General features: G+C 44.3%; 1 protein-coding gene across 2 annotated transcripts in view; it reads right to left on the bottom strand.

The window, feature by feature from the left end:
- Positions 1-27,658, bottom strand: part of EDEM2 (ER degradation enhancing alpha-mannosidase like protein 2) — a 551,481-nt gene that overhangs the window by 308,584 nt on the left and 215,239 nt on the right. For both annotated transcript variants that reach the window (XM_069243891.1, XM_069243892.1), the window contains exons 4-5: positions 25,517-25,622; positions 21,220-21,345 (exon numbers count right to left, since the gene is read on the bottom strand). In XM_069243891.1, coding sequence (XP_069099992.1) covers positions 21,220-21,345; positions 25,517-25,622 — 232 coding nt within the window. The remainder of the gene's footprint in view (positions 1-21,219; positions 21,346-25,516; positions 25,623-27,658) is intronic.

The raw sequence follows: 27,658 nt of genomic DNA, 5'->3' as shown, positions 1-27,658 counted from the left end.
CTGTCTCAGGTCCCGCAGGGAGTCTTGTAGTCACCTTCTGTGCTCCCCCAGCAATCTGGTCACCCCCCCTGCAGGTGTCGTTCACAGCATTCAGCAGGCCAGCAGATTGCAGGCCTGCTATCACCGCGGCATCTCCCCCATCTTTCCTTTGGTCCAGTCACCGAATCTGGCTGTCACAGCCATGTCCTGTGTCACACTCTCCTTGTGCAGCAGCACACACTAGTGGGAGGGCACACAAGCTTGTCCCCAGAGTGGGTGGATCACACCCATTTACAAACACGGGTGGGGACGAGGAGGGGGGGTCCCAGTCCCGGTATTTGCTGGAGCTACAGAGAGGCACGTCTTCTCAGGAGACTCCTCCCTGCGTGGCTTCTGATCCTAACCGGTCTCCTTTGTCATCCTGGCGGGGGAATAAAAGGGAAGATTCTCAGATCAAGGATAACACTGGGGGGAGGAGGTGGTGACTGGACTTTGTTAGATCTTAATCAGTGGTGCCCTTACTATCCTTCAGAAATCTTAATCTCCATGGGCCAGACCTCCACACCAGTAACACTCCCGATGGCCCAGTGTGGTCCGGCCAGACCCTATACTTCGAAAGGCAAGTGCATAATTTACCTTGGTGAAACATGTCATGAATTTCCTTATCGTTGTTCCACTCCTATCTTCCCACTCCCTTCTGTGTATGTGTGCGAGCCTCTACACTGTGTTCCCACAAACATTCAAATTCAGTTAACTCGCCAGTTGCTGGTGCTCATTTATTAAATACATTTTGTTTTATCGTCTTGCCTTCTAGCTACACCAAAAAAAAAAAATTGCAGACGACAGATGGGATCGATGCAGTGATTCACCAGAAGCTGGAAAAGCCCAAGAAAAACTTTTGTGCTACAAAAACCCTGGCATGGAAAAAGTAATGTCAACTATAAAATGTGTGAAAAGATTCATTAGAAGTGTCAACCTTTTGCGCAACCTAGATTTGAAATATTCAGAGGTTAACATGACACGCAAGGAGGATGACCTAAATCAAAAATACAATTTCAAAAGAAATCAAGAAAAATATCACATACCCAAGCTGTATGCTATAGATGGTGATCAACATACCATTTGGCATCAAGTAAATCCTATCCAGCTGTGGGAAAAACGTGGAAAAGATGTGGAAAAAAGGGTATGTCATGAAATCATACAAGTCTACACTAGGCAAGAAGAAAAGTATATACTGTAAAGGAAGAAAGTGGCATGCAAGAAGAAGAACGAATGGAGAACCTAATGTTTTTAGTAGCCATGGAATTGTTTTAATTGACATAGGATTTAAGGATACATATGACCACCTTACGAACAAAGAAACACTAAAGTGTAGAAGAATAGTACCTGGAGCACATGGAGGCCAAAAAATAAAGTTGGATAGAGTATTCAACGCAAACTTAATATTTAATAGAGGAACTATGTAGCGAAAGTTTACATGGACTGTAATGTCAATATTTTAGGTTGGGTGGAACAACAAAACATAAAAAGGATAATTAATCCATACAAACCACCAAGCATTTTTTAGCAAACAAATACAATGTCATGTCTGTATTAGAAGAATAAAAAGCTGAGTTCAACAACAAACTTGGATGTTTAGAGGACTTCAAATACCACAGAATTATAAAAGTAAACTCAAAACCAGTAATATTAAAAAGTGAGATGTCTCCAGTGGTCATCCCTAAAAGATAAGTGGAAAGACAGCCCTACACCAACATTCGACAACTAAACTGATTTGTGGAGACAGACTGTAAACCATTACCTCTTATTAATAAAATGGTGATGAACTTAAATGAAGTATTCATACTGCTGACTTCAGTTCTGCATATAATCAACTGCTTTTAGACAAAGATTCAAGAATATATACGGAGTTCATTGCACCAGAGGGAACATTTCAATTTTGCTGCATGTCATTCGGCCTCAGTTCTGCTGTTTTTCATTGTATTATGAACAGACATTTGAAGGAACGGCTGGAGTAAGAGCTTTCCATGATGATGCTTCAATTTACAGTTAAACATTTGATGAATATGTTGAAATCTTAAAACAGGTGTTACAGAGAATACAGGAAAGAAAGTGGGTTAACACTTTAGAAAGATTTCTTTTTTTTAAATAACAATGTAGAATATGCAGGTAATGTAATAAAAACAAATTGTATCTAAACCAAGTCCTCTTTATTGCCAATTTCTATTAGTTTTAGGACTGTGCAAATTCCATTCAAAGTTCATTAAGAACTATGTGGAAAAAGTTAAACCTATGCGCAATCTGATAAAAAAAAGGAGTTTGTTTGGAATAAGCAAAGTGAAGTAAGCATGGTTCAGTTAAAGAGGGAAATAGAAAAAATCCTGTCATTGAAATCCTTTAATGAATAACTACAGTGTATATTCACTATCAATGCAAGCCAACTGGGCTTAAGTTGCTCAGTCAAAAGACAATATAAGATAATAACTCCATTGCCTTTGGGGCCAGAAGCACAATACCCATTCATTGAACATTAGTTTTTGGCATGTGTGGGTGGTCAACAAGATTAACTGTTTTATATCGGGCAAAAAAAAAAAAACAGACTTCAAACTGACCACAACCCATTGGTGAGCATTCTAGAATGAAAAATATGGAAAATTCTTCCCTAGACTAGCAAAACTGCCTTGTAAGTGGCAAGAGCGTCAGTTCAAGGTGGTACATATTTCAGGGCGACATAATGAGTCTACAGATTATATATCACGTGCCCCATATGAGGATGAAAGAAACAAGGAAGAATCAGAAGAGGATGATGATTTAACAGTTTTATGATTGTCTGATAAATATGAAGCAATTGAGACAATATCCAGAAGGGAATGAATGCAAGCATCTGGTGAGGATGAAGTACCTTAAGTCAAGGAATTAGCTGTGATTGGATGGCCTTGTGAGAGAAGGTTGAGTGTGTGTTTACAGCCCTTTTGGAAGCTAAAAGAAGACCTTACCAATGAGGAATATGTAGCGCTGTGTGTTGATATGTCCCACCCAATTCCCTCAAGGGTAAACTCATCTGGCCGGCGAAGGACATGTGGGTATAACAAGTACAAAAAAAAAAAAGTTATGTATGTGGCCCACTGAGCAAAGATGTAAAAATATATATATTATATATATAACATTATGGTGGTGTTAAATTTCCTTAAAAAGGTTTTCTGCCATGAAGTTTTTTTCCCACCATTTGATTAGTGACTATGGGTTTCACTTCACCTCAAGAAATGTTGAACGTTTTAAAGAATAAGGACATTGAACATTTGACATCTTCATTATACCATCCACAAAGCAATGGGCAAGTGGAAATGGCCAACAGGCTCACCAAAGAAACCATCCAAATGGCACTATGTCACATGTCCATTACGAGGCAACTCTGAGAACTAGATTATGGTCTTACTGTACCACTCCCCATAGCACAACAGGTAAAACACCATTTGAATTACTCCGTGGAAGAATGGCCATTATTAGGTTGTTGTCATATTGATCCAAGGCATGAAAAAATGGGAGAATAGTTTTCCCGTCGCAGATAAGGTTCAACTGCATAAATTTGTGCTAAGAAACAACACAAAATCAAATGTAACTATGACAACAAAAATAAGGTTGGGACGTCATCCATCCAAGCAGGTGATCGAGTTACGATCAAGTATACTGGAAAAAAAAAACAATAATAGTAAAATCAGTGATCCTGTTCAAGTTATCAAGGAAGGGGGTACGGCTCTCCTGTTGAAAAATGGTCAGTGCTGGATTAGCTCCCATGTTGTTGTGTCTAAGCCAGTTTATTCTGAAATGCCACAAATACCTTTAATACTGGATGAGCCTTACAGGATTACAATTCCCTTGATGTGAATGATAATGCCAATGCCCACATGGGTTTAAATACCAGTATAACAATATTGATGCAAAATGTTCCCAGAGGATGCAGTCCTAACAGTGGTGTTCCTTCAAGTGACGTGGGGCATTAGCTTGTTTAGAAAGAGGGAGACAAATGTAGTGTCTTCATTTATTATATAAAACACATTACATAATTTGCCTTGTTGAAGCGTGTCATGCATTTTCCTCTCATCGTTGCATTCCCATCTTCCCCCTCCTTTCGGTCTAGGTGGGAAACACAGCTAGGGACTTGCGCACAAACATTGGAAATCAGTTACCTTGCAAGTTGCTGGCAGTCCTTTGCCCATTGTTTTATTTTCTCACCTCGTTGCTACAGCAAGTTCTTCTCTTTGCACTGCCCGGCTTCAAAAACGCCTAAGCTCTGGCGTATGCCTGGGGTGCTACTCAGTTAACTGCAGGCCCTGGCAGGCCAAGGCTGCAGGCACTTCTTGCTTACCAGTGAAAGGAAAGACAGCAAAACAACAATTGTAGGACCCGATAGCTGCAGGCTTGAATGTCAGGTGTGAGGACACCCTGGTGTGGGAGAGAGAGAGGAGGGCTGAAGACAGCTGGTCATGCCTGGTGCATAGCTCAGCCAGCCCCCAGGTCTGGGCAGCAGGGGCCTATACATCCCTTGGCAGTAATGGAGGGGACTGAATACAGATTGTGGCCATGAGGCCCAGTAAGCAGAAACCCAGCCACAGCGACTGGAGTTGCCCAAGTGAGAGTGATGGAGCAAAAGGCTGGAAAAGTGGAATAAGGCCAGCCCTGAAGAACAACATGACCAGTATGAGAGGCCTACTTTTCAGGGCAGACTGGGCCAAAGAGGCTAAGTGGAACACCAGACTAAGGGGGTCCTTCTGACCCTGGCGGTCATTGACCGCCAGGGCCAACGACCACGAGAGCACCGGGTGCTCTCAAGGGCATTCTGACCGCGGCGGTTTGGCCGCGGTCAGAAAGGGAAAACCGGCGGTCTCCCGCCGGTTTTCCGCTGCCCTATGGAATCCTCCATGGCGGCGCAGCTTGCTGCGCCGCCATGGGGATTCTGACACCCCATACCGCCATCCTGTTCCTGGCGGTTCGCCCGCCAGGAACGGGATGGCGGTATGGGGTGTCGTGGGGCCCCTGGGGGCCCCTGCAGTGCCCATGCCCATGGCATGGGCACTGCAGGGGCCCCTGTAAGAGGGCCCCACAAAGAATTTCAGTGTCTGCCTAGCAGACACTGAAATTTGCGACGGGTGCAACTGCACCCGTCGCACCTTCCCACTCCGCCAGCTCCATTCGGAGCCGGCTTCCTCGTGGGAAGGGGTTTACCGCTGGGCTGGCGGGCGGCCTTCTGGCGGTCGCCCGCCAACCCAGCGGGAAACACAGAATCACCGCAGCGGTCTTTAGACCGCGGAGCGGTGTTCTGTCGGGGGAACTCTGGCGGGAGGCCTCCGCCGCCCGCCAGAGTTAGAATGACCCCCTAAGTGTCAGGGGCCCTCCTTTTGTTGGGGGTGCTTTGCCCCGTTGTGAGGGGACAATGGAGTCTACTGGGTGGAGCTGTGTGAAGCATCCTACCTGTTCCTGTTGCCATAGAGGGAGAGGGTTGTTGGTAATTCCACCCTCTCTTTTGATGAGGCTCTGCTTTCCTGTTGAGTGCTTGCCTGGGCCCTCTGGAGCCTCATTCTCAACCTGGTGGTTGGTGCCACCTTCAAACATATGTTGTAGCCGGGGGGGGGCACCGAGAAACAGCAAACACTTCAACTTGGCATTGGGGACGCTTGGAGGTTCCTAGGGGCTCCAAGTCTACTGTACTGCACTTTTGATCAGAGCTCTGATTGGAGAAAGCGCAAATGGTTGGAGGAGAGCTGCATAGCCCGGTTTTATAGAACCCCCTTTTGGGTGGGGTTTCTGCTGTGCCTCTTGGCAAGACATGCTTGAACCGGAGTTCCCCCACCATATGTCCATATGAGCTTGCATATTAGGTCTGCCAGGAGACTAAGGGCCAAAGGCGGCTCACTATTGGCACCAAAACAGCAGAAAATGGACTGATTTATCAGGCTGTTGCCCATGGACACATAGTAAAGGATCCGGGAACCGCAACACCGCAACTGGAGTCAACATGCCCCAGTGACAATGCTTCCTTCACTGATCTAATCCTGCAGGCAACCTAAAGCTCCAAGAGGTCACTCAAGAACAAGACTGATGTGCTTGGCACAGATGCTTCTCTCTTGAGCCAAGACGTGCGACAGGTGGTTGAGCTAGAGAGGCCAAGACCTGTATCTCTGCACTAGAGGGCATGGTCAGGGATTTCCACTCAATGGATTTGCAATTAAAAACAACCTCTGTGATCCTGGTTCACTGCGTGTAAGCACCAGAGGGCTACTCGTGCAAAAATAATCTGCGCTCTGTGTATTTCCCAAGGAGCATGGGCAAGAGACCCAGAAGGTTAAATAGAAAACCTGCTGCTGTCCATAATTTAGCTGTCTGCCTCTTCTCCCTATTTCATCATATAACAGGTCCATCAAACGGTAACACCGCAGTCACCCCCAGGGGTGCGCGCCATAGCCCATCATTGCCAGACACTATCAAAACTGGGAGATATTCAACAGAAGGCCCGATCCTTGGGAGAAACCATCTATGAATCTAGAAGGATTATTATTTTACAGACTATATTGGTCCAAAAACAATGCGAAACCTAGGATCAGGTCAAGGCTAAGTTGAGAGCTATTGGACCCGCATATATGCTCCTATAGCCTGTGAATTTGAATGGGCTCTTTTAGTCTAAGCCCTTCTTTTAGATACACCAGATCAAGCTTGAAGTTGGATTGAAGACTGCCCTACTCTGCCTAAGACAGACAGTTTGCAGAGATCCCAGGGGAGGCCTTCCCCACAGGAACAACCAAAGGCTCATGATTGCCACGGCCAAACTGGAAAGCGTGGCTCCCACAGGCTTTCTCAGAGCGTGGTGAATCTCACTGCAGAAATGCAGAATCTAACACTGGTTGCAAGAGACCGAAACAGTTAGACTTTTAATACATCACTGCATTACTGCGTGGGCTTGGGACGCTGGTGAGGTTGGGTGGCCGTGTAGGGTGGGGGCCAATGTGCGAATATACTATTGATGCAGATAATGTGTGTGCACAAATACCATCACTTAGGCTTCAATACCCTCCCCTCCTTTTTAAGAGAGTTTTTTATTTGGTAATGTTTATTTACTATGATCAAGTTGTTGTTCTAATCCTGAGATAGAACTAGTTCCAAGTTGATTCACCAACAAATGCTTCAATTTTCAGAAGCATCCTTGAGCTTGTTTAGGGGCAAGTGGGCATGCAGCAGGGTTTTCCGCACAGCAACCTGTTCTTTGACTTGGCAATAGAACCTCTTGCTGAATGGATGATTGACTGATGCCAGGTCAGGGGGCTCATGTGAATACCCATAGCTGTCGAGAGTGGCAATGTATGCCAGTGATGTATTTGTTTTTCTGGTCGATCTGATGGGGTTGGGGGTGTCAGGTCATAGGGTGCTACAGATATACGGTGAGTTCATTGGTTCCACAGCTTTCACTATTTAGCAGTCTATGTAACACCAGAACTGCAGAGGGCATGGGCTGTTCACCCTCTTGTCTCATTTGGATCCCTCTGAGATGTGTCAGCTGGATAACTACCCCTGCCCCACCTCTGCTTCAGGAATATCTCAATACTCTGAGGATTTCTGTGGCATTATAATAGATCTATAATTGCCTTGCAGAAATGTTTCAAATTTACATTTGAATGGGGGTATCGCAACACCATACATTACTTATTATAGGGTGGCACACCTGGTGATTGTGAATGAGTGGTGATTTGATATGGGAGGCCCAACAGAGAAATGAGCCATGGGGGTTGCAGCTGCTGCATTTGTTGAATGAGGGCACTGCCCCTCTTCTGTTGCCACCAGCCACTAACTTTGCGCCTCAATTATAGCATGAAACACTTAGGTCTCTGGGATGGAAACAAACTCATCAGGGAAAAACCTTTATGTGCATGGATTTGGACTGGAAAGGTAACAGAAATGTTGGAATTCAGGGTGGGGGTGTTATAGGGCTCTCCAGACAGGGTGATGTCATGTCAAGACTGTTAATGAAGTCCTTTACAGCATTGGAAGACAAATTTTAATTGCACTGTGATCAGTTTTACAAATACCTGCAGCTGTGTCAGGCTATGGGGTCATACATTAGTGGTTTGGGTGACCTTCCCCCATTTAGCCCATTAAAGGACAAATTTCCTCTTGACAAACTCCAGGATAACAAGGTCTCACAGGTTTATAGAACATTGGTGAATAACTGCTCGGACTCCTTTCCCTGACTGCGGGATCCGTGGAAGGAAGATCTGGCCCACTAACTGATGATGACTGGAGGGAGGCTCAAGCTTTCCCCCAGTAATTGGCTATCACCTCACAATATAAGCTTATTCAGCTAAATTATCTGCACTTAACATATCTCACTAGACAATTATGGAAAATGGGGCAGTTGCTTCACTTACGTGCTTGCAGATGTTTGTCACAAAAGGACCACCTTTTGCACACAGTTTGGAGCTGTGCGGTAGACACTACATTTTGGGAGGGGTTGCTCTCAAGGCTTGTGGCAGTACAGGCCTGGATGCTTCCTACAGATTCTAAGATGACTCTGCAACATATTGTCTTAGATCGCAATAGTGACTGACATAAATGCTGCTATTGCAGATCGATTCAGTAGTTGCAAAGACATTGCTCATTGTTTGAAGGATACAAATCCACCATCCTTAGAGGGCTGGAAGAACAGTCTTCATTGCTGTATGAGACTAGAAAGGCTTGTCTCTAAAGCCAGAAGATGTCCTCGAAAATACCAAATGATTTCAAGTGACTGGGCTAAGTATAGAAATATTATATTGGAGCCACTTCTACAGACAACTGAGTCTCTGAACACTGAGATTTGCACTTTCAGGAATAATAACTAATGTGTCTTATATATCATTATGGGGTGGATGTAGAGCAGGGGATGTAGGATGACTTGATTTGTCATGAACCTACTAGTATCCCAATACTGATACATGCTTGTCTGGTTTTTCTTTTGTTACACCAGAAAATAATAAAATGTGTTATAAAAAAATATATATATAATAACATTGTGACTTTTGAGTTCCCATTCAAAAGATACTCTACTGCATTTTCTACTAGCAGCATTAGCCACAGCCCTCCAGGGCCTCATCTAGGAAACCATGGTACATCAAGGTGTAGGTCATCTCAAGAAACTTCTAATATGACTTATAGTATCAATCTGGACAGGAAGTAACATCATTGGATTTCCCATCATCCACCTGCACAGGAAATTACATCACTGATTTCCCACCAAAGCTCTCTTTAAAAGAAGAATCCAAGCAAGAGGATTTCACTCCCCATTTGCACTGAAGGTGACGTTACTGGTTTCCTGCCCACTATTCCCTGCGTTCCTCTCACCTTCCAGGACTTATTTAATAATGGCAGCAGTGCGGACGGCACACAGAGCCAGAAATCCTTGTTTTCACACTATCCACTGATACCCTGCTATGCTCCTGCATGCTCTTAAGTCTGGCTGCCACTCATTGCACTGCTGCCACACCACACAACATGGAAGGAGCATTCACATAAGCCTCCTGCAATTTCTCATGCACTCTCCTACACCCGCCACACCTGCACTAAAAGCACCACACTTACACTCATAAACCAGCCAGCTGCTCACACAGACCAAACACCACCCAAACAACATGCCACACTTGCATGCATGCTCCTCAACACCTGCTTGCTCACCAAACATGCCATGGCAGTACACCACTTACTGCACAACCACGCTCCAGACCTGCTCTTTCTCACGGAAACATGCCCCGCTGGCCACAGGCTTGTTAAGCAAGACTGTCAGGGCAAGCCCAGATAGAGTCACCATCATAGTCGAAGACACCATCAGCTGCATCACCTACACAAACATCCCCATCAGCTCACGTACAAGATACACATCACACACAACTTCTTTCTGGGTGAAACCCTCTTATACCGGCTACCAGGAACCTGCACAAATTTCACCAGAGACATTACAGACTTAGTCGCACCCTTCTTCAAAGCCAGCACCTTCATCCTCCACAGAGACCTTAATTTACACCTAGACGATCGCACCAACCAAAACTCCATGACCCTTCTAGAAACCTCAGAAACCCTGACCTCACCCAGCATGTTACAGAATCCACCCACACTGCCAGACACCTGCTGGATCCAATTTTCTGTTCAATTAACATCACAGTTTATAAGGCAGCAACTATGACCTGCACACAGCACACCTTCATCAGTTCCAGCAAACCCATCTGTCACCATCACAAACCTAACAATACGGAACACCAAGGGCACAGCTCTTGCAGATCGCATCAACACCAGCACTAACAGTAGCAAGGAAATCTTCAACATCAAAGATTTCAGTGTCTCCATTAACAACACCCCCTCACAAAACCTCTGCAACAAGCTCTTGGAATTCTTCTTTAACAATATCACTTCCAACAACTTCGACCCCCAACCGGACCCAGTTACTGTTGCAACTCAACATCACAGCTTATGAACAAACTCTGACTTTTGGCTTGCCGTCACTACCGTCGACCTCGCTGCTACTATGTAGACCATCCACTCAGGTGCTCCATCAGACCTTTGCCCCTGCACGCCTTCACCAAAGGACTCAGCAAAGCACTAACACCTATCCTCAACACCTCTTTCAACTCAGCCACATTCCCGGACATCTGGAAACGTCTCCATCATGCCGCTGCTCAAGAAACCAGACCAATCTCCCTTCTACCATAGCCAGCAAAAGTCTTAGGGGAAACTAATCAACCAACATCTAACCATCCACCTCAATAACCACCAGTTCCTCAAAGCCATGCAGTCGGATTCAGGCCCAATCCCAATACAGAAACAGCACCACAGACTACACCCAGATGATCCTTGACCTAGGAGCCATGGCAGCCCTCATTCTCCTGGACCGCTGTGCAGAATTTCACATTGTCTCACATCCCATTCTCATCTGGTGCCTGAAAGAGTTTGGCATCCAAGGACCAGCTCTCCACTGGATCTGATCCTTCTTAACGGGTAGAACACAATTTACCAGCCTGACACCTTAGTCCTCTGAAGTCAGCAACTTCATCTGCAGAGTGGTTCACGGTTCATCTCTCAGCTCCACCCTCTTCAATTCATACATGATCCCTCTAGCCAATGTCATCCGCACAAACATCAACATCCTCTCCTGTGTAGATGAAATGCAACTCATACTCTAACTCTCAGACAAGACTCCCAACATAAGAAAGAAGCTTATCTCCTGCATGACCAAAGTCGCTAACAGGATGAAAGCCAGCTGTCTCAAGCTCATCATCGACAAGAAAAAAGAAGTGATCTTTGGCATAAACACCTCACCAAGGGACACCAACTGGTGGCTTGCCAAACTTGGACCCACACTTCGAACCCACCCAAGGACCCTTGGAATAATCACTGACAGCAAACTGGACATGACCACACAAGTCAACACAGTCACTGCATCCTTCGTTCACGCCCTGAAGATGATGAGGAAGACCTTCACATGGCTTCCAAGCCACACAAGAAAAACTGTCATTCATGTCCTAGTCACCAGCAAGTTTGACTATGGAAAAACCCTCTATGCCTGAATCACCAAACAACTCACTAGAAGACCACTAACCATCCAGAACTTGACAGCCAGAGTAATCCTCAATCTACTAAACAGAACTTGCATCACACCAGACCACAGGGAACTTCAGTGGCTCCAGACACAAATACGCTCCATTCAAACTCCTCACACACATTGAAGGCACTATACAACTTAGGCCTCACCTACCTGAACAGTATCATGTCCTTCCACCAACAACCCAGACACCTCCACTCTGTAGGACTCCTACTTACACACATTTTACGTGTATACACAGAACCAGATCAGGATGATGAGCATTCTCTTATGTTTCTCCTAAACGTGGAATAACTTCCACTACACATCAGAGCATCCGCCTCGCTTCTTACATTCCGCAAGAAGCTGAACACCTGCCATTTCACTTAACCAACCTACGAAAGGCAGTGCTAGGCGCATACATGCCAACTCAGTGCCAGGATACGCTTGCAGGTGATAACATCTTTTACAAATACACATAACATGGTTCTGAATGCACAGAGTAGATTCTTCTGGCTGTGGGTGTATTCATAACATCCAGAGTGGAGTCAAAAAACACGTGGCCCCAATCCTGGATCATATATGTTTCATCCTGGGACTTCAATATACTTTTCAATCACTGACATTTTGAGGTCCCTAATCTCAACAACCCACAATAGGTGCTTGTAAGAAATTGGATTATTAGTTAAAGATGTGACATCCACAATTATCCCTTGACTGGGAACCAAATACCCCATTGTAGCACTTAACTATCTCAGGGTGGTGAAAAACAGCAATCCAAGGCCTATTCTTTGGAGGTGGTGGGGGGGCTTAGCTATCCCTTCCTGAATGCACACAACAAAGCACTCAATAAATCATTATCAAGTCAGTGCTTTTTCTTTTGAAAAGGAACAGTTCTTTTATTACACACACTCTACTAAATACTACCTGCTAAATTACACATATATATATCTGATAGGAAGCGTGGCTTGGAGAGCTAAGATAGCAGACAACTTCTAATGGGGCTCTGCCACGAAGCCTTGATTATCCTACATTTACCAGTCAAAAGGCACTGCATCGGGCACCACATCATAGCGTATTACCTCACCATAAAAAGGAGACCCTGTAGATGCTCCTAATTCGCGTCAAGAACCGGGCACCGAAACTACGGAGCTGCCCGTGCTGCTGATGCCCACTGCCCAGGCCTACTGACAGGCATAGGAGTCGACGCATCTCTGTAGCGAGGAATAGCGGGAGTATACTTCCCCTAGACAAAAGCTGTGTTCCCCAGAATGCTGCCCAGCAAGCCACCCCCCAAGGCAGTGATGGAGAGTTGGCCTGTGGAGGGAGGCGGACGCATGGGGTGAGGAGCCGGTTGGAGCAGCTCCCCTGCAGCATTGCAGTGATAACTGTACCATGAGGTGAGGGTGAGAAAGTAGCCTCTTTCTCGCATGGTTACCCCCACTTTTGGCCCGTTTGTGAGTGTGTGTCAGTGTGTTTTTACTGTGTCACTGGGATCCTGCTAGCCAGGACCCCAGTGCTCATAGTTTGTGGCCTAGGTGTGTGTTGTCAGTAGTGCTTAATTGTGTCAACAAAGTTCTGCTAACCATACCTTCAGTGCTTATGCTCTCTCTGCTTCTAAATTAGTCGCATAGTTTAGTGACTTCATATTCCAATTCCAATTGGCACACTGGACCCCCCTTAAAAGTCCCTAGTTTATGGTACTTAGGTACCCAGGGCACTGGGGTTCTAGGAGATCCTTATGGGCTGCAGCATGTCTTTTGCCACCCATAAGGAGCTCAGACAAACCCTTTCACAGGACTGCCATTGCAGCCTGCGTAAAATAGTGCACACACTATTTCATAGCCATTTTCACTGCACCTAAGTAACTTATGTCACCTATATGTATTACCTTCATTTACTGAAGGTTAGGTGCAAAGTTACTAAGTGTGAGGGCACCCTTGCACTAGCAAAGGTGCCCCCACGCAGTCCAGGGTCAATCCCCAGACTCTGAATGCGGGGACGCCATTACACACGTGCACTACATATAGGTCAATACCTATATGTAGCTTCACAATGGTAACTCAGAATATGGCCATGTAAGGTGTCTAAGATCATGGAATTGACCCCCCCATTCTGCCAATGCCATGCATCCTGGGGGCTCCACCATGGACCCCCAGTACTGCCATACCAGCTCTCTGAGGCTTGCACTGCAGCTACAGCTGCTGCCACCTCACAGACAGGTTTCTGCCCTCCTGGGGTCTGAGCAGCTCAGTCCCAGGAAGGCAGAACAACGCATTTCTGTTGGGAGGAGGGTGTTACACCCTCTCCCTTTGGAAATAGGTGTTACAGGCTTGGGAGGAGTAGCCTCCCAGAGCCCCTCGAAATGCTTTGAAGGGCACAGATAGTGCCCTCCTTGCATAAGCCAGTCTACACTGGTTCAGGGACCCCCCCAGTCCCTGCTCTGGCGTGAAACTGGACAAAGGAAAGGGGAGTGACCACTTCCCAGTCCATCACCACCCCAAGGGTGGTGCCCCGAACTCCTCCAGTGTGTCCCAGATGTCAGCCATCTTGTTTTCCAAGGTCTGGAGATTGGAGTGGCCAGTGCCAGCAGGTGACATCAGAGTCCCCTCCTGATAGGTGCATACCTGGTTAGGTAGCCAATCTCCCTCTCAGGGCTATTTCGGGTCTCTCCTGTAGGTTTCTCTTCAGATTCTGCTTGCAAGTTTCCATCAGGAATCCTCTGCAACTACGGCTTCATCCTCTGACCTCCGATCAACTGCAGACTGCTCCAGGAACCGCTGTAACCTCAACAAAGTATCCAGAAGGGCTACTTTGACTCTGCAACTTCAGCTCCAGCCAGCAACTGCAACAGTTTCTACGGTGTGCACGCTCTGGGGACTCCCTGTCTTGACCCTGCACCAGAAGGATCGAAGAAATCGCCAGTGGAGTGACGGAGTCACTTCCCTGCTCCAGCAGGCACCTTCTAAGACGACGACCGGTTCTCTTGGACTCCTCTCCTGGCGACGAGCGTGCTCCTTGGAACACAGGTGGTGGACCCCTTACGACACAGACTGTCCTAAGGTCCTGCTGTCCAAATTTTGAGTAGGTAAGAGCTTGCCTTCCCAGTTTGTGGCAGTACCCCTGTGCATCGCGTCATCGTACCTCCTCAGGTCTCTGTGCGCTATTTGCAAGAATCCTTCGTGCACTCCCTGGCCGAGGTCCCCAGCACTCTATCCTGCGACACTCAACTCGCTGAGTTGTTCTCCGGCGGCGTGAGACCTTCCTTTGTAGTGCTGTAGCCACCGCAATTTGCACCTGCTTTGTCCCGGTGTCCTGGGCCCTTCATGGGTGCTGCCTGGCCATCGGTGGGTTCCCTCCAGTGATAGGAGCCCCCTCTTCCTCCTCAGCTGAGTTGAGGCTCCCAGGTCCCTCCTGGGTCCAGCCAGCGCCATTTTGTCCCAATCCTCGACATTGCTTGAACCAAGGTTTGTTGGATGAATCTAGCGCTGCAACTCGCCTGCATCCAACATACCAACGTGGGACATCCTTTGCATCACGCAGGAACCTGCAGCCATCTTCTCTGGTGCTCTTCTGCAGACTTCTTCCTCTTTTGCACCATCTTCTAGGTTGGCATGGGCTCCTGTCCTTCCTGGAATCCTCTGCAACTTCTGGACTTGGTCTCCTCTCTTTACAGGACTTCAGGTCAAGGAATCCACCATTTGTTGCTTGCAGTCTTGCTTGGTTCTTGCAATAACTCTAATCACAACTTGTAGCGTGTGTTAAGGAAACTTGCAGTACTTTACTCCTATTTTCCTGGGCTCTGGGGTGGGGTATTTTACTCACCTTTGTGGTTTTCCTACAAGCCTATGTACCACTTCCTCTTTGACCACCTTTAAAAATGAGCTGAAACTTCTTCTCTTCCAAAGAGACTTTGGCTCTCATTATGACTTAGGCATTCTCTGAGTGAGACCCTCAAAGCCACGGGTACCAGAAGAAGAAATAACGGGTACTGTTGGATTTCCGCCACACTGTGGGCGGATATCCACCAGTAGTCATGCTGGTGGGCAGTGGCACTCTGGTGTTGCTACCACCTGCACTGACCTGCTAGTAGAATGCCACCAGCCATATTAATACCATTAATATGGCCTGGCAGTGTCCTGCTAGTGGGGCACTCCCGGCAGTGGCAGCGCCCCTTCCCGTTCCCTGCCGGATGACCTCCTCACCGGACAAGGTAAGTCTGGCATCCAACAGGGGACAGGGTAGGAGGGTGGCGGGTGTTGTGTGTGAGTGTGGTGTCTGCGTGCGTGTATAAATGTGCGAGTGTGATTTAGACTGAGTGTTGTGGTGTATGCGTGGTTGTATGTGTGAGTGAATGCATGTATGAATGTTGAAGGGAATGCGTGTCTGCATGTCACTGTGTATGCATGTGAGTATGCGTATTTGGATGTTTGCATGTATGCATGCCTGAATGTGTAGGAGTATGTGTGAGTGAATGTGTGTATGGATGAGTGTGCGTGGATGGGTGTCTGGAAGTGTAGGTGAATGGGTGTATGCGTGCTGAGTGTGGGCGTGTGTGCATGTATGCAGGGGGTGCTATGTGAGCAGGGCGGGTGTGGGGGTGCTGTGACTATAGGGTGGGAGGGCCATCTCCTGGTGACAGGAAGGAATTCCCTCTCACTGGTAGCCCTACAGCCATTGTTTTTGTGGCGGTGCTACTGCTGTGGAAACAATGGCGGTAGGCCGGCTCCTAATACCGCCGGCGGTCCTCTGTGGACCGCCCTCACTTTCTGATCTTGACAACTCCTTCAAGTTTACCTGTTACAACTATACTGATGATACCCAGAGCCTATTAAAACTTGGAAATCACTCAGCTCTTACCACCCCCAGCCTTGATAACTCAATTACAATTGATGCTACAATACACACACAAAATCATCACATATTGGTCACAATTCTCCCAGGGCTATACTTAGCACCGAAGCAATCTTCCTAAAATCCAAACTCCGGCTCTACATTCAAAGAAGAGCCTTGCCCCCAGAAGGGATCAGCTCATAATTCCATAATTTCAGAAAATTTGTACAGATTAGAAGCCATTCTCTGTATAGACATGCAATCCATCCCTGGAAAATTATCCTGATGAAAATAAGGATGATCAGCAGTCATTTGGAATTCAGGAAAGCAGTAAAGACCTCACTGTTGTGCAGCTCATGATTCAAATGACTCCCAGACTATTACTTTGTATTCTTTTGTATACACGACCTGCAAACCTATCCCTCACACTTTTTCCCCATCAAACTTAATGTGTAAGACGCTACATTTCACCATGTCAAGTGTATACAGCACAACTTAGTGCCTCGTGCACAACACCATAAGCACTTGCTAAACTGCAACCAACATTCTTCCTGTCGTTAGCCGACTTCACAGCATTAAAATAGTTTATTTTTTTAAAAAGAGGAGGGAAAAAACCTTTTGGAGCAGCTGACCTTGCCAGTTTGTCAGTGTACACACCACACATCCCTGAGCCTACTAAAAGACAGTTACTTTTTTCTTCTTTTTAGTTACAGTTCCATGTTGAAAAATGTAACAAAAAGGAAAATAAAATTTGGGAAAGCGTTTTAATTTTAAGCGGATGAAGGAGGGAGTATGAAAGGGTGGGGTCTCTGAAATGGGGGGGGAGGGGGCAGAAGCAACATGGTGGGGTGAAAGAAACATGGAGGTAAAAGCAACAAGGGGTGGATACAACAAGGGGGAAGAGCATGTGGGGCGGAAATAAAATAGGGGTAAGGTTGGAGGAAGCAATATGGGGGGTGCAGTTGGGGGAAGAAAACATAAGAGAGAGCAACACAGGGGTCCGACCTGGAAGCACATAGCCGAGAAAGACTGAGCGTGGCAAAGTGGATGGAGAGAAGTACATGCGGGAGACAACTGAAAAACACATGCACTCTCAAGGAGTGCTTACCAAAAAGGAAAACAAATAAGTTCCCAAAAAGCAAGAAATCATGGAAGAATAGAAGGATCCTTTCAGAGAGATGGTAAACAGACTATACGCTCCCTGGGAGGGACTCACTTAAACGGGCTAGAGCAAATAAAGCTAGCAAATAGAAAGCAGGTGACAAAACACAAAGCCAATGGTAAGCAATCGGTATTGTGCATTTCATGTAAGCATTCAGCATGTCTCCAATATGCCTTTGCAACCAGACAGCTGAGGTGCTTGTTAGGCTTCGACCTAAAAAAGGAGGTATGAAAACCAAGGTGAATAAAGCAACCTACCTGGGAGATTAAAGCAAGCAAGGTGTGTAAAGAGGACTGACCAACAGGGACTTTTTTCCAAGCATCAGGGCTGATAGTGTCTAGATTTGCACATATGAACTCTGACCTCCCAGTCACTGAACTGTAAATGTTTGAAAGGTACACATCTTTAATAAACGCAACATAGGCTGCTTATGTTTTAGTGGAATGTACTTTGGGCTTCCCGCAAGAGAAGACTGCAAGTCCTCTGTTAACATGCAGTTAGTATATACAGACCACATCCACCATCCTACTGCAAGAATGAAGGAAATGGTTACTCCATTATTTGTAAATAAATGTTTTTACATCCGTGGAAAAGTTGAAGCATTTATGAATGCTGGAAATTCTCATCTTTTGGTGAGAGCTGTAAAATATATGTCTGGTGCCCAATCATTTCCCACAAAACCATACCAGGTGTAAGGGCATAGCCTTCAACACAACTACAGCATCTCTGTGATTATTAAGTTTTTAGTTTGCACTTTGGTCAGTGATGCTGCAAATTAAAATATAAAAACAAGATGATAGCGATTAAGTAGAGTTCCAGGTATCATTATTCAAACAGACGAGTAAATAGTTATTTTTATATATTGATGTGGCAACATTAATATTCTATTGCAAATAATATTTATTTACATTGATGCTTTATGACATAGTAAAACTAAACTACTATGTTGCAATGACAAGTCTTTTGATTTTAAGTAACCAAAAAAATTGAAATGGAAAAATCAAATGAATGACACACTGGAGGATTTTCATCCTTAATAGAATGTCCCATCTTCAACTCTTTTGAATGAGGAAAATGTGGAATATATTCCTTGCCACCTATTCCTGAGGACACTGGATTAGGATTCACCATACTTCAGACATGTTTTTTCTCTTCTACAGTGACTTAGACCATTTGTTATTACAGATAATACCCACCCACCTTAGAAGGATGCCAGTTATGTCACCTCATATAGAGAAAAAGTCTAGATCACTCAGGACTACTTTCAACAGTCATTGCTGAAAATGACATTTTTACAACATTACAACCAGTTTTTCAAACCTCCCAATTCTGCCCTTTGGGGAAACATCCCCAGCCACGACTCCCGAACAACAAAGTTGTGGACAACGAAAGCGGAACAACGACTTTGTTAACCATGATTTCCTTGTTCAGTGCCTTAACCATGCATGTGCTGAACAATGCACATGCGTGGTTAAGGCACAAAAGAAGGGAGTCTGCTTCGTCGCGGACGTGATCAGGTAAGTGGGGCTGGAGCTGTTGTAAGGGCAGGGTGAGACGGGTCGGAGCATTTTTAGTTTTAGGGCTGGGGGTCGGGGTATTGTCAGTTTTTTTGGGGCAGGGTGGTTTAGGGTTGGGGAGGTCGCGTAGTTTAGATTTAGGGGCGGGGAGGTGGTGTCAGGGTATTTTTAGTTTTAGGGGTGGGGTATATATGTTTTTTTTAGGGGCGGGGTGGGGGGTTCGGGGTAGTTTTAGGGGTGAAGGTTGGGGCAGTTTAGGTTTTAGGGGTGGGGTGGCAGACGTTTTAGGGGTAGGGGCGGGGCGGGTCAGGGTAGTTTAGGTTTTGGGGTGAGGGGTTGTGGTAGTTTTAGGTGTGGGCTGGTCGGGGTATTTTTAGTTTTTTGCAGTGGGGGGGGTCAGGGAGTTTAGGGTCGGGGGTCAGGGTATTTTTTTTAGTTTTTAGGGGCAGGGGTGAAGGTCAGGGTAGTTTAGGTTTTAGGGGTGGGGTATGTTTTTTTAGGGGCGGGGTGGGGGGTTCGGGGTAGTTTTAGGGGTGAAGGTTGGGGCAGTTTAGGTTTTAGGGGTGGGGTGGCAGATGTTTTAGGGGTAGGGGCGGGGCGGGTCAGGGTAGTTTAGGTTTTGGGGTGAGGGGTTGTGGTAGTTTTAGGGGTGGGCTGGTCGGGGTATTTTTAGTTTTTTGCAGTGGGGGGGTCAGGGAGTTTAGGGTCGGGGGTCAGGGTATTTTTTTTGTTTTTAGGGGCAGGGGTGAAGGTCAGGGTAGTTTAGGTTTTAGGGGTGGGGGCATGGTAGTTTTAAGGATGGGGTGGGGGGGTCAGGGTACGATGGTGTTAGGGGTGGGGGGGTTTGGGTGGGGGGAGTCTTATGCTGGAACCATGCATGCTGTTCACGCCTGCCTTTACCAGGAATGCCTCGTTGTTAAGTCATTCGTGGTAACAACGTGGTCGTTGTTCCGACCGCGTTGTTTAGGCATGGGTGGAGCAGCAGGCATTGTTCAGACTCCTATTCCTGCCCATCTGTTAATAATATGTATTTTAAACATTTTTCCCAGCACTCAGCTCAGACCTAATTTTTAAATACAGCTGAAGACTAAACCTGCCTGAGTAATTTTTGTTGATACACAGAGATTTATGTTCGAGGAAGGGCACTGCAGTGTTTTTATTGTCCAAACATGTAAAATGCTTGACTACAACTTAAATCTCTCTGATCTCCGACTCTACCCTGATCCACTACAGGCCAAGGACAGACATCGTTAATTCAAAGTTTCGTGGATGGATTGACAATGCAAACTCTGTGTGAATACCACTGACTTACTAAAGTAATGTTTATCTGCCCACAAAAAGGTCAGGGCTGTAGGATTTAGCTTGAGAACATTTGCCCTGTCCACTCCAGATACTGTAAGTAAGATTTAGACTAGGAGTTCTCCGTAACTAATATTGATGTGGCAAGGAGACAAAGTAACATTATATCGTGATCCAGACCCTGCTTATGCAAGACTGACATGATCAAAACAAGAATCCATTTCTTTTACTATTTTGTTCCCTTTAAGAGAATGTGAGGATTAAACGGCTATTACCACTATTTGGGGCTCTTAATGTAAGATCCTCTCAGGAGGCTCATATGATGTGTTCTTCCAGTGGCATCATATATAGTTCTTTTTAAATTTCTAAGTTTTTTTTACTTGTGTTTAGCATACACAAATTAAATGTAACATATTGTAATGACTAATTTTATAACTTTTATTTACGTTGTCCTAATTATATGTTGTGTTTGAGACTTAACAAATTTTTGTTGTGCTTTCATCAATGAGGATGGTTTGTTACAATGAGTTTATGTAATTTTAATCTGAATTAAAGGAAATAAAACAGGTCACACCAACATTCCATACTGTACCACTGAATCATCCTGCTCGCCAAGTCTGTGACACAGGAACAGGGTCCTATCCCACAAGGGACTGTCAAGATGTATGGCTTTGTCTCACGTAGATAAGGAATGAAATCCAGATACTGTCATGAACAGGATTTTGTAAATACCCTCTTAGAGTGGGGTAGGATTCAAGTATTGGAAGTAGAATATCCCTCATAAGTAGAATCTGTGATGAGGAAAAAGCAAGATATTTTAGTTCACATTTTCTAACCTGGTAGCAGCTTCCTTGCTGCTTCATCAGCCAATCTTAGTAGAGGTCCAGAGCAAGGCCATCCTGCTTCCACTTCAATCCCAGCTTTCTTGGACAGTAGGTGGGCAGAGAGAAGGCCTCCTACCACTGCAAAAGCAAACTTCATCAGTCATCTTGTAACAATAATATGAATAAATACTCAGTAATTAATAAAATTTACTCCAACCATAAAGAATAAGCTAAGCTCTGTAGTGGGTGGTATTTTTGATTAACACGACACATTTCTTTGTTTCCCAGAAACCAGGTGTAATGTTCAAAAGCCACCCAGAAAAAAAAAAATTCTGATCAACATCCTCTCAGTAAGTGTTTCTTGTGACACAGGTATGGTACCAGAATACTGTGCCCTAAGTATCATGCAAGAGAAATACAGTTCTAAATATTGTTTACACAAATTTCATCTCATTGGAGTAAATAACAAAATCTACACTATTAACAAAATCTATTTTAGTAAACCATGTTTGGCCCACAATAATGATCTGAGATGATATATTTTTTTAAATCAATATTCTGAAATACCCCCAGTGACATTGCATGATTACTGGAAACTCAAGACATACCCACATGAAGACCACGAGGGACTGGCTTGTTTTGCACTGAAATGAGCTGCAAAGTATCCTGTCTTAGGGACTGAATGCATGAACATGCTATAATGTTTACAAGGGTGGCTGCAATACTTAGGGCCCAGTGTGACACATTATCTCCCCCAAGTTACAGATGAACACTTCACCCAGGGGCTGGGTGCCATCTTTTTCAATTTGTGTTTTCCACTCGCTGGTAGCAAAGAGAACTTTGAAGCTGGTGGCTGTACTGCAGGACTGAACTCCATATAAGGAGAATCTGGTCATACCGTGAGGTCAGGTTTATGACCATTAATCCATGGAGGTGAAAGGGCTGACCAAGAGCCCTCTGGTGTAACTCCTACCTGAGGGCACTCCCACTGCTGCAGTGCTTCCAAGGATCCCGAGAAGAGCTAGCCTCTGAATGGCATGCGGGGTGGGAAGGAAGATCTGCCAAGATTGCCCACCTCATGACAACAGATTTCTGCTCTGAAAGTGGGGTGAGGAATGTGAAGCCAAGGAACAAGCACTTCCCTTGTGAAACAGGACCCGCTGTGGAAGGTGTAGATTGTGTTAACCACCTCAACATGTCATCTTCCTCATTGTTTTAAAGGAATCCTTATGCCCTCTACAAAATTTCTCCTCAGCTGTGACTGACGACCCTAAGTATGAGAAGATACGGCAAAATCAAGATGGTCAAAATGTCTTATTTTTCCCCTTTTTGCGTACTTTGAGGGTTTGCTTTACATGCAAAAGTGCTCAAAGTGCATATTACTGCATTTTCATAAAAATGATCAGGAAAAAGTGTATATTTTTTTAGGGGATGGGGTGATGAAGTCATGTCTTTTTCAGATGGAGCGTTATTTTGCTGCTGCATGAAGAGTTGGTATCAGGGAATGTCAATGTGTTAGCCATAAAACCAGTTAAAGTTGCTTTACCCAGGTCAATGCAGGGTGTGACAATGGCATTGATGACTGGTTTAAAATAATGTGGGAAAAGAGCTTTACTATTTTGGAGGTGAGGTTGAAGCCTGATTCATATACAATTTGATTGATGTGGTTCTTCATTTGAGGTTAATCCTAGAGTATGAATCCTTTAGATTACGCTTGTGAGACAATGACAGGTTCCAGGCCATTTTTATTAGGCTGTACAACTAACTACTGCCTTTGGTTGACGGGAGGCCCTGAGATTAATAAAACATCTGTTTTTGAAAGTTAATTTCTGATGGAGTACATCTTTAGGTAAAATTCAGCATACTGATAAAAAAAACTGAACTCCCCATTACAACAAAACAATGGCTCCATACAGACATTTAATATAGGAAACAAAGCATGGAGACAATACAGCTCATTAGAAGACTTTGCAGAACTTCAAAGAGGTTCCCATCGTAATCAATTATTTTCTGTTGGACAGGAAGAAGGCAAAATAACCAGGAACCATTGTCTCCAAAGTCTCTGTGGCTTTCCTGAACTTGAAGTCTCTCATGGTCAACAGGTCATTAACCACTAAGAGATTACGATGGGCAAGGAAGCAGTGAACCCAGTTGTCAAGGATGTGCTATATGATTATATTAAAAGTGGTGGTTTTGTTGTGGTTTCCTGGTTGAAATCCATATTGTAGTGGTAATAGGAATATGTTCAATCATGCAACTGTCAAGTTGCACGGGCACCTTCTTTCAATAGTTTAATCTTGTAGAGGAAGAATTGTGGTTGGACATTAGTTGCTTAGACCTTCTGCATTTGAATCACAAACCTTTCAGCAGCAGCTGTGTTCTGTGATATTTTAATGGTGTCTGGTCAAATCACCAAGCTCAGAGTGAAGCTGATGTTTTCTGGCAGGAGTGCATGAGTAAGGCAAATGGAATTTTTACAAAGGTTAAGGGGCATTAACTTTTTCAATTCTATGTTGGTACAAATTTGGTCTGTGTTTTTTTATAATTAACATTTATTAAAGTTTCACATAAGAACAACAAACAATAATGGGAATACACCTCAGTCACAGCAAAAAATCATGAAGGTATGATTCAAGCATACAGTCAAATATCACTTCAGGCTGAAGGTCCAGAAGTGGAAAGAGGGAGGGGTGCGGGGTAGGGGGAGGAGGATTGGGTAGCTTGGAGAGCACCAAAAGTAAAACCTTTTTTATAGCCATAATGCCCATCCTACAGCCTACGTATGATCCAATATTAAGACATAATCATGAATCTGTTATGAAGGATTCCATGTGAGATCCATCCTACTGGTGGGGATCGAATCTTTCCCTCATCCTGAGCAAGTAGACTACTCTTACTTGGGTGCTCCCGCCCCCACCGTGAGAGGCAGTCCAGCTGTATGCAGAACAGTGATACATATGGTTCTCACATACACTTTGGGGCTCTAACTTGCCTACAACATGTTCAACAATGCTAGGGATGGAACCTGTGTAGCTTGAGTCTCTCTAGAACTTTCTTGCATGTGTTCCTCTTTCACTTCCACTGGGGACATGCCATAATTTAGTTCCCAGCTTATGAATTCAGTCAGCAAATATTTCCAATAAATATTATGGGCAAATGAAGTGAATTCCTAGACGTCTGCTTGGGATTGGTATCAGTGATGTCCTCGGGGAAGAGTGTGATTCCCCAGTTGAAGATTGGGGGCTCATCTTAGCTTTTAGTAGGATTTGAAATAGACTCACTATGGAGACTTACTGTGGATCATGCGGATCTCTATTTTTCTGTGCAAAAATCACCTCAACACTGATTGAGACCCACAACTTTTTTACTTTTATTTATGGCCTGGGTCAAGGAAGACATGTAAAAAATAATTCTTTAAACCAAGTGAGACTTCACAGCGTAACAGACATACAGAGAAGCAGAATGAAGGGCACAGGCCAAAGGGGTCCCTTACATCAGGCAAGAAGACACTTCTGGAATTCATCAAGGCACTGTGCGGTACCTTTGATCTTAAGACCAGTGTATCCAAAACACCTGTTAACGCAGTAGGGACGCAATAAGAGACTAATTGACTGGATTAAAGGGTGGAAAAAGAAGTGGTGCTCATTAGGGCACAAGGTGGAGTAACTGATTAGTTCTTAAGGGAAGATGATGATGAATTCAGGAGGTCCAATTGAGCTTACAAGACCCCCCTCCAATAGACACACAAAGTCTGGTGACCCAGATAGGAGTGTGTTAGCCATATTAAGAACTACTGAAATGTTAGATATGGTGTTTCAAAACAGAATTGTGAAAAGAGAGATACTATACTGCATTCACAAACTTCTATTGTTCACTGGTCTAAGTCCCAAGACTCTTGCATCCAAAAGAGGCCTAATGGATAAGGCATGCGAATGTTATGTTCACAATCTGTAACTTGCGGCATGGCTACCCCTAAAACTCAGAGTTGATCAGGTAGGAAAATATATACTTTTTCATTTTGGTAGAACCAGCCAAGATATCTGTATCTTGTATGAGGGTCATAATGGGAATATATTTTATCCTTGTAACTTATCTATGTTGAGTGATCATCTTCAGAAACGTTATCTCTTGGGATGGCTTGGCATTGATGGGGTGTGAAGTGCACTTCCCCCAAAATGTTTGTCAAGATGTTTTTGTTGTGCTTGGTTAGTACTGCTATCCATTTGTATACACTGTATTTGTTCCAAGCTGACAGCACGGTATGAAATGCTTAGAGAACCGTGATTAAATAAACGTTCCTAAAGCTCACCTCTAATGTTGGTCTCAAAAACAGATGCATTGACATCAATATCGAATCCAACGCCATCTTGCAGCACATTCACAACCCTCTGGAATTCTGTGGCATTCCCTAAAATCTAAATATGAAATAAGTGGAATGATTAGTAGTTGAAAGGTAGTTCTTATTGAATCCACGCTCATACAGCACAATTTTAAGAGTTTTGAGCTCTGAATCAATAAATGAGAGAAATATCCAAAGTACACAAGTAAGACTTTACATAACTGTTGTGTTAAGACATCTATTTTCTGCTCGTAAAGGAAGACGTTTAGCGTTTGACAAAAAAGAATAAAAAAAATTATGCAGTTTCTTTACTGTAAAGAGGATCAATACAGACCCATAACTGAAGATTAATAATAAAGTTTCACTTCTACAAACATTGTTAAGCCTTCTTTCATCTGTTCTACACCTTCTTCTATAGTAGAAGTTCCCCAAACCTCCCACTCACAGTAGGCCACCTTTCTTTGACCACACTCACTCTTCTCTTGGGCTGGCCAGCCGTCTACTTCTTTTTCTCCAGGATATGGTCTACATGGGTCTGTTCTGATTCCGCAGTTCTGTGCATCTGCACCACTCCTCTTGCTTAGTCGTGAGGTTACTTTAGCTATTACACTGACTTGTTATTTTAGCCTAGGACTGCAGCTTGTGCCCTTTTGCTCCGAAGCATGAATTTTTATTCTTATTAATTAAACAAAAGCCTTATTTTAGTGGAGATGTTTAAATTATTTCACAGCTTGTCCTTTCGCAGAGAATTCTTTTATTCTTTTCTCCGCACAACATTTTTATTATGTGTTTAATTCAAAGCTGATTGTGATAAGTTACGAGTTATTGCTGGCACTAAGGGTTCATCATGTCCCCAAACTGTCAACACACAGAAATAGCTGTGCTGTCACGTCAGGGCAGTTCTCAGAACACCACATGTTTTATTAAAAAATAACTCACTGCCTCCTCAACACAATAGAAGGGAATTCCAATCAGTTTCCATCGTACGCTGCATGCCGCCTTTGCAGTTTCTGCTGAGACCTGACATATTCTCTCCATCCATGTGGGAGGATTCTCATTAGATCAACAGACCTCTTCCTTACCTGTAGTCACAGGTATGGTGGATGGGTTTCTTCCGGGGGGCATGAAGAGCAGATTAGGGCTGACACTGCATGTTCTTGTATAAAATCTCAGTAGTGCAGATAGGGATTCTCGAACCATTGTAGTGACAGTATGGTGGGACTTTTCCTATGTTTCACTTTCTTTTTCACTGCCTTGCGTTTATTATGCGTTCTCATCCTTATACCCGCAATACCTGTTTTTTTTATTTGTTTTTTACATAGAATGCAGTTGATTCAATAAAACTTATTGAAACTAACCCTGCTTCTGCTTTGCCTTTGTATGTGTGAGACATATGTGACTCAGAGAAAGGTGCAAGATCTGTTTAATACTTTAGATCTGTCCCTCCTTTTGACCCACAACTCTTATATTTATTGTTTCCAACTCTATAATATCTAGAAAAGCTGCACTTTCTTTCACTGTTTAAACTACTAAGGGCCATATGTACGAACACATTTTCCCATCGACACAGAATGGGAAAAACCCTTTGCTACATCTGAACCTAAATGTATCATCTGGAAGACATCTCTCCCCACGCCCACATTATGTATATATATTTCAGGACAAGGCCCATAAAACCATTGGTGTAAGATACAATACTACATACTCAACATAAGCAAATACATACAGTAAAAGTGGCCTTAAAATCCTTAATATTTTAAAATTTGAATAAATAAATAAATAAATAAATAAATAAATAACTTAAAATGGAAAAAGGTAAAAATAATCCAATCAGGTCACTCACGATTTAGAACAGTCACTCCTGATCGCAACCCATTGCTTTCAGAAACTACGTAGTTTTTTTCTCACCTTAACTATAGTTGAGTCTGCATTTTCTTTAGGTGTAGTTAAGGTCTTGCTCACTCAGTAACGTCCATCCTTTGATACTATTTTCTTCTTTACAATTTATTATAGCCATTTAACATTGTACAATTTTTACACAGGTCTATGCCTTTAACATTTATCACGAGCTAAATATTAATTGCTCTATGCTTCACTCGTGATTTCACAAGA

The sequence above is a fragment of the Pleurodeles waltl genome, chromosome 7 (assembly GCF_031143425.1).
Source record: "Pleurodeles waltl isolate 20211129_DDA chromosome 7, aPleWal1.hap1.20221129, whole genome shotgun sequence".
NCBI classification, from domain to species: domain Eukaryota; kingdom Metazoa; phylum Chordata; class Amphibia; order Caudata; family Salamandridae; genus Pleurodeles; species Pleurodeles waltl.
Note: the sequence above shows the minus strand (reverse complement) of the source record. Positions and strands in the feature narration are given on the sequence as shown.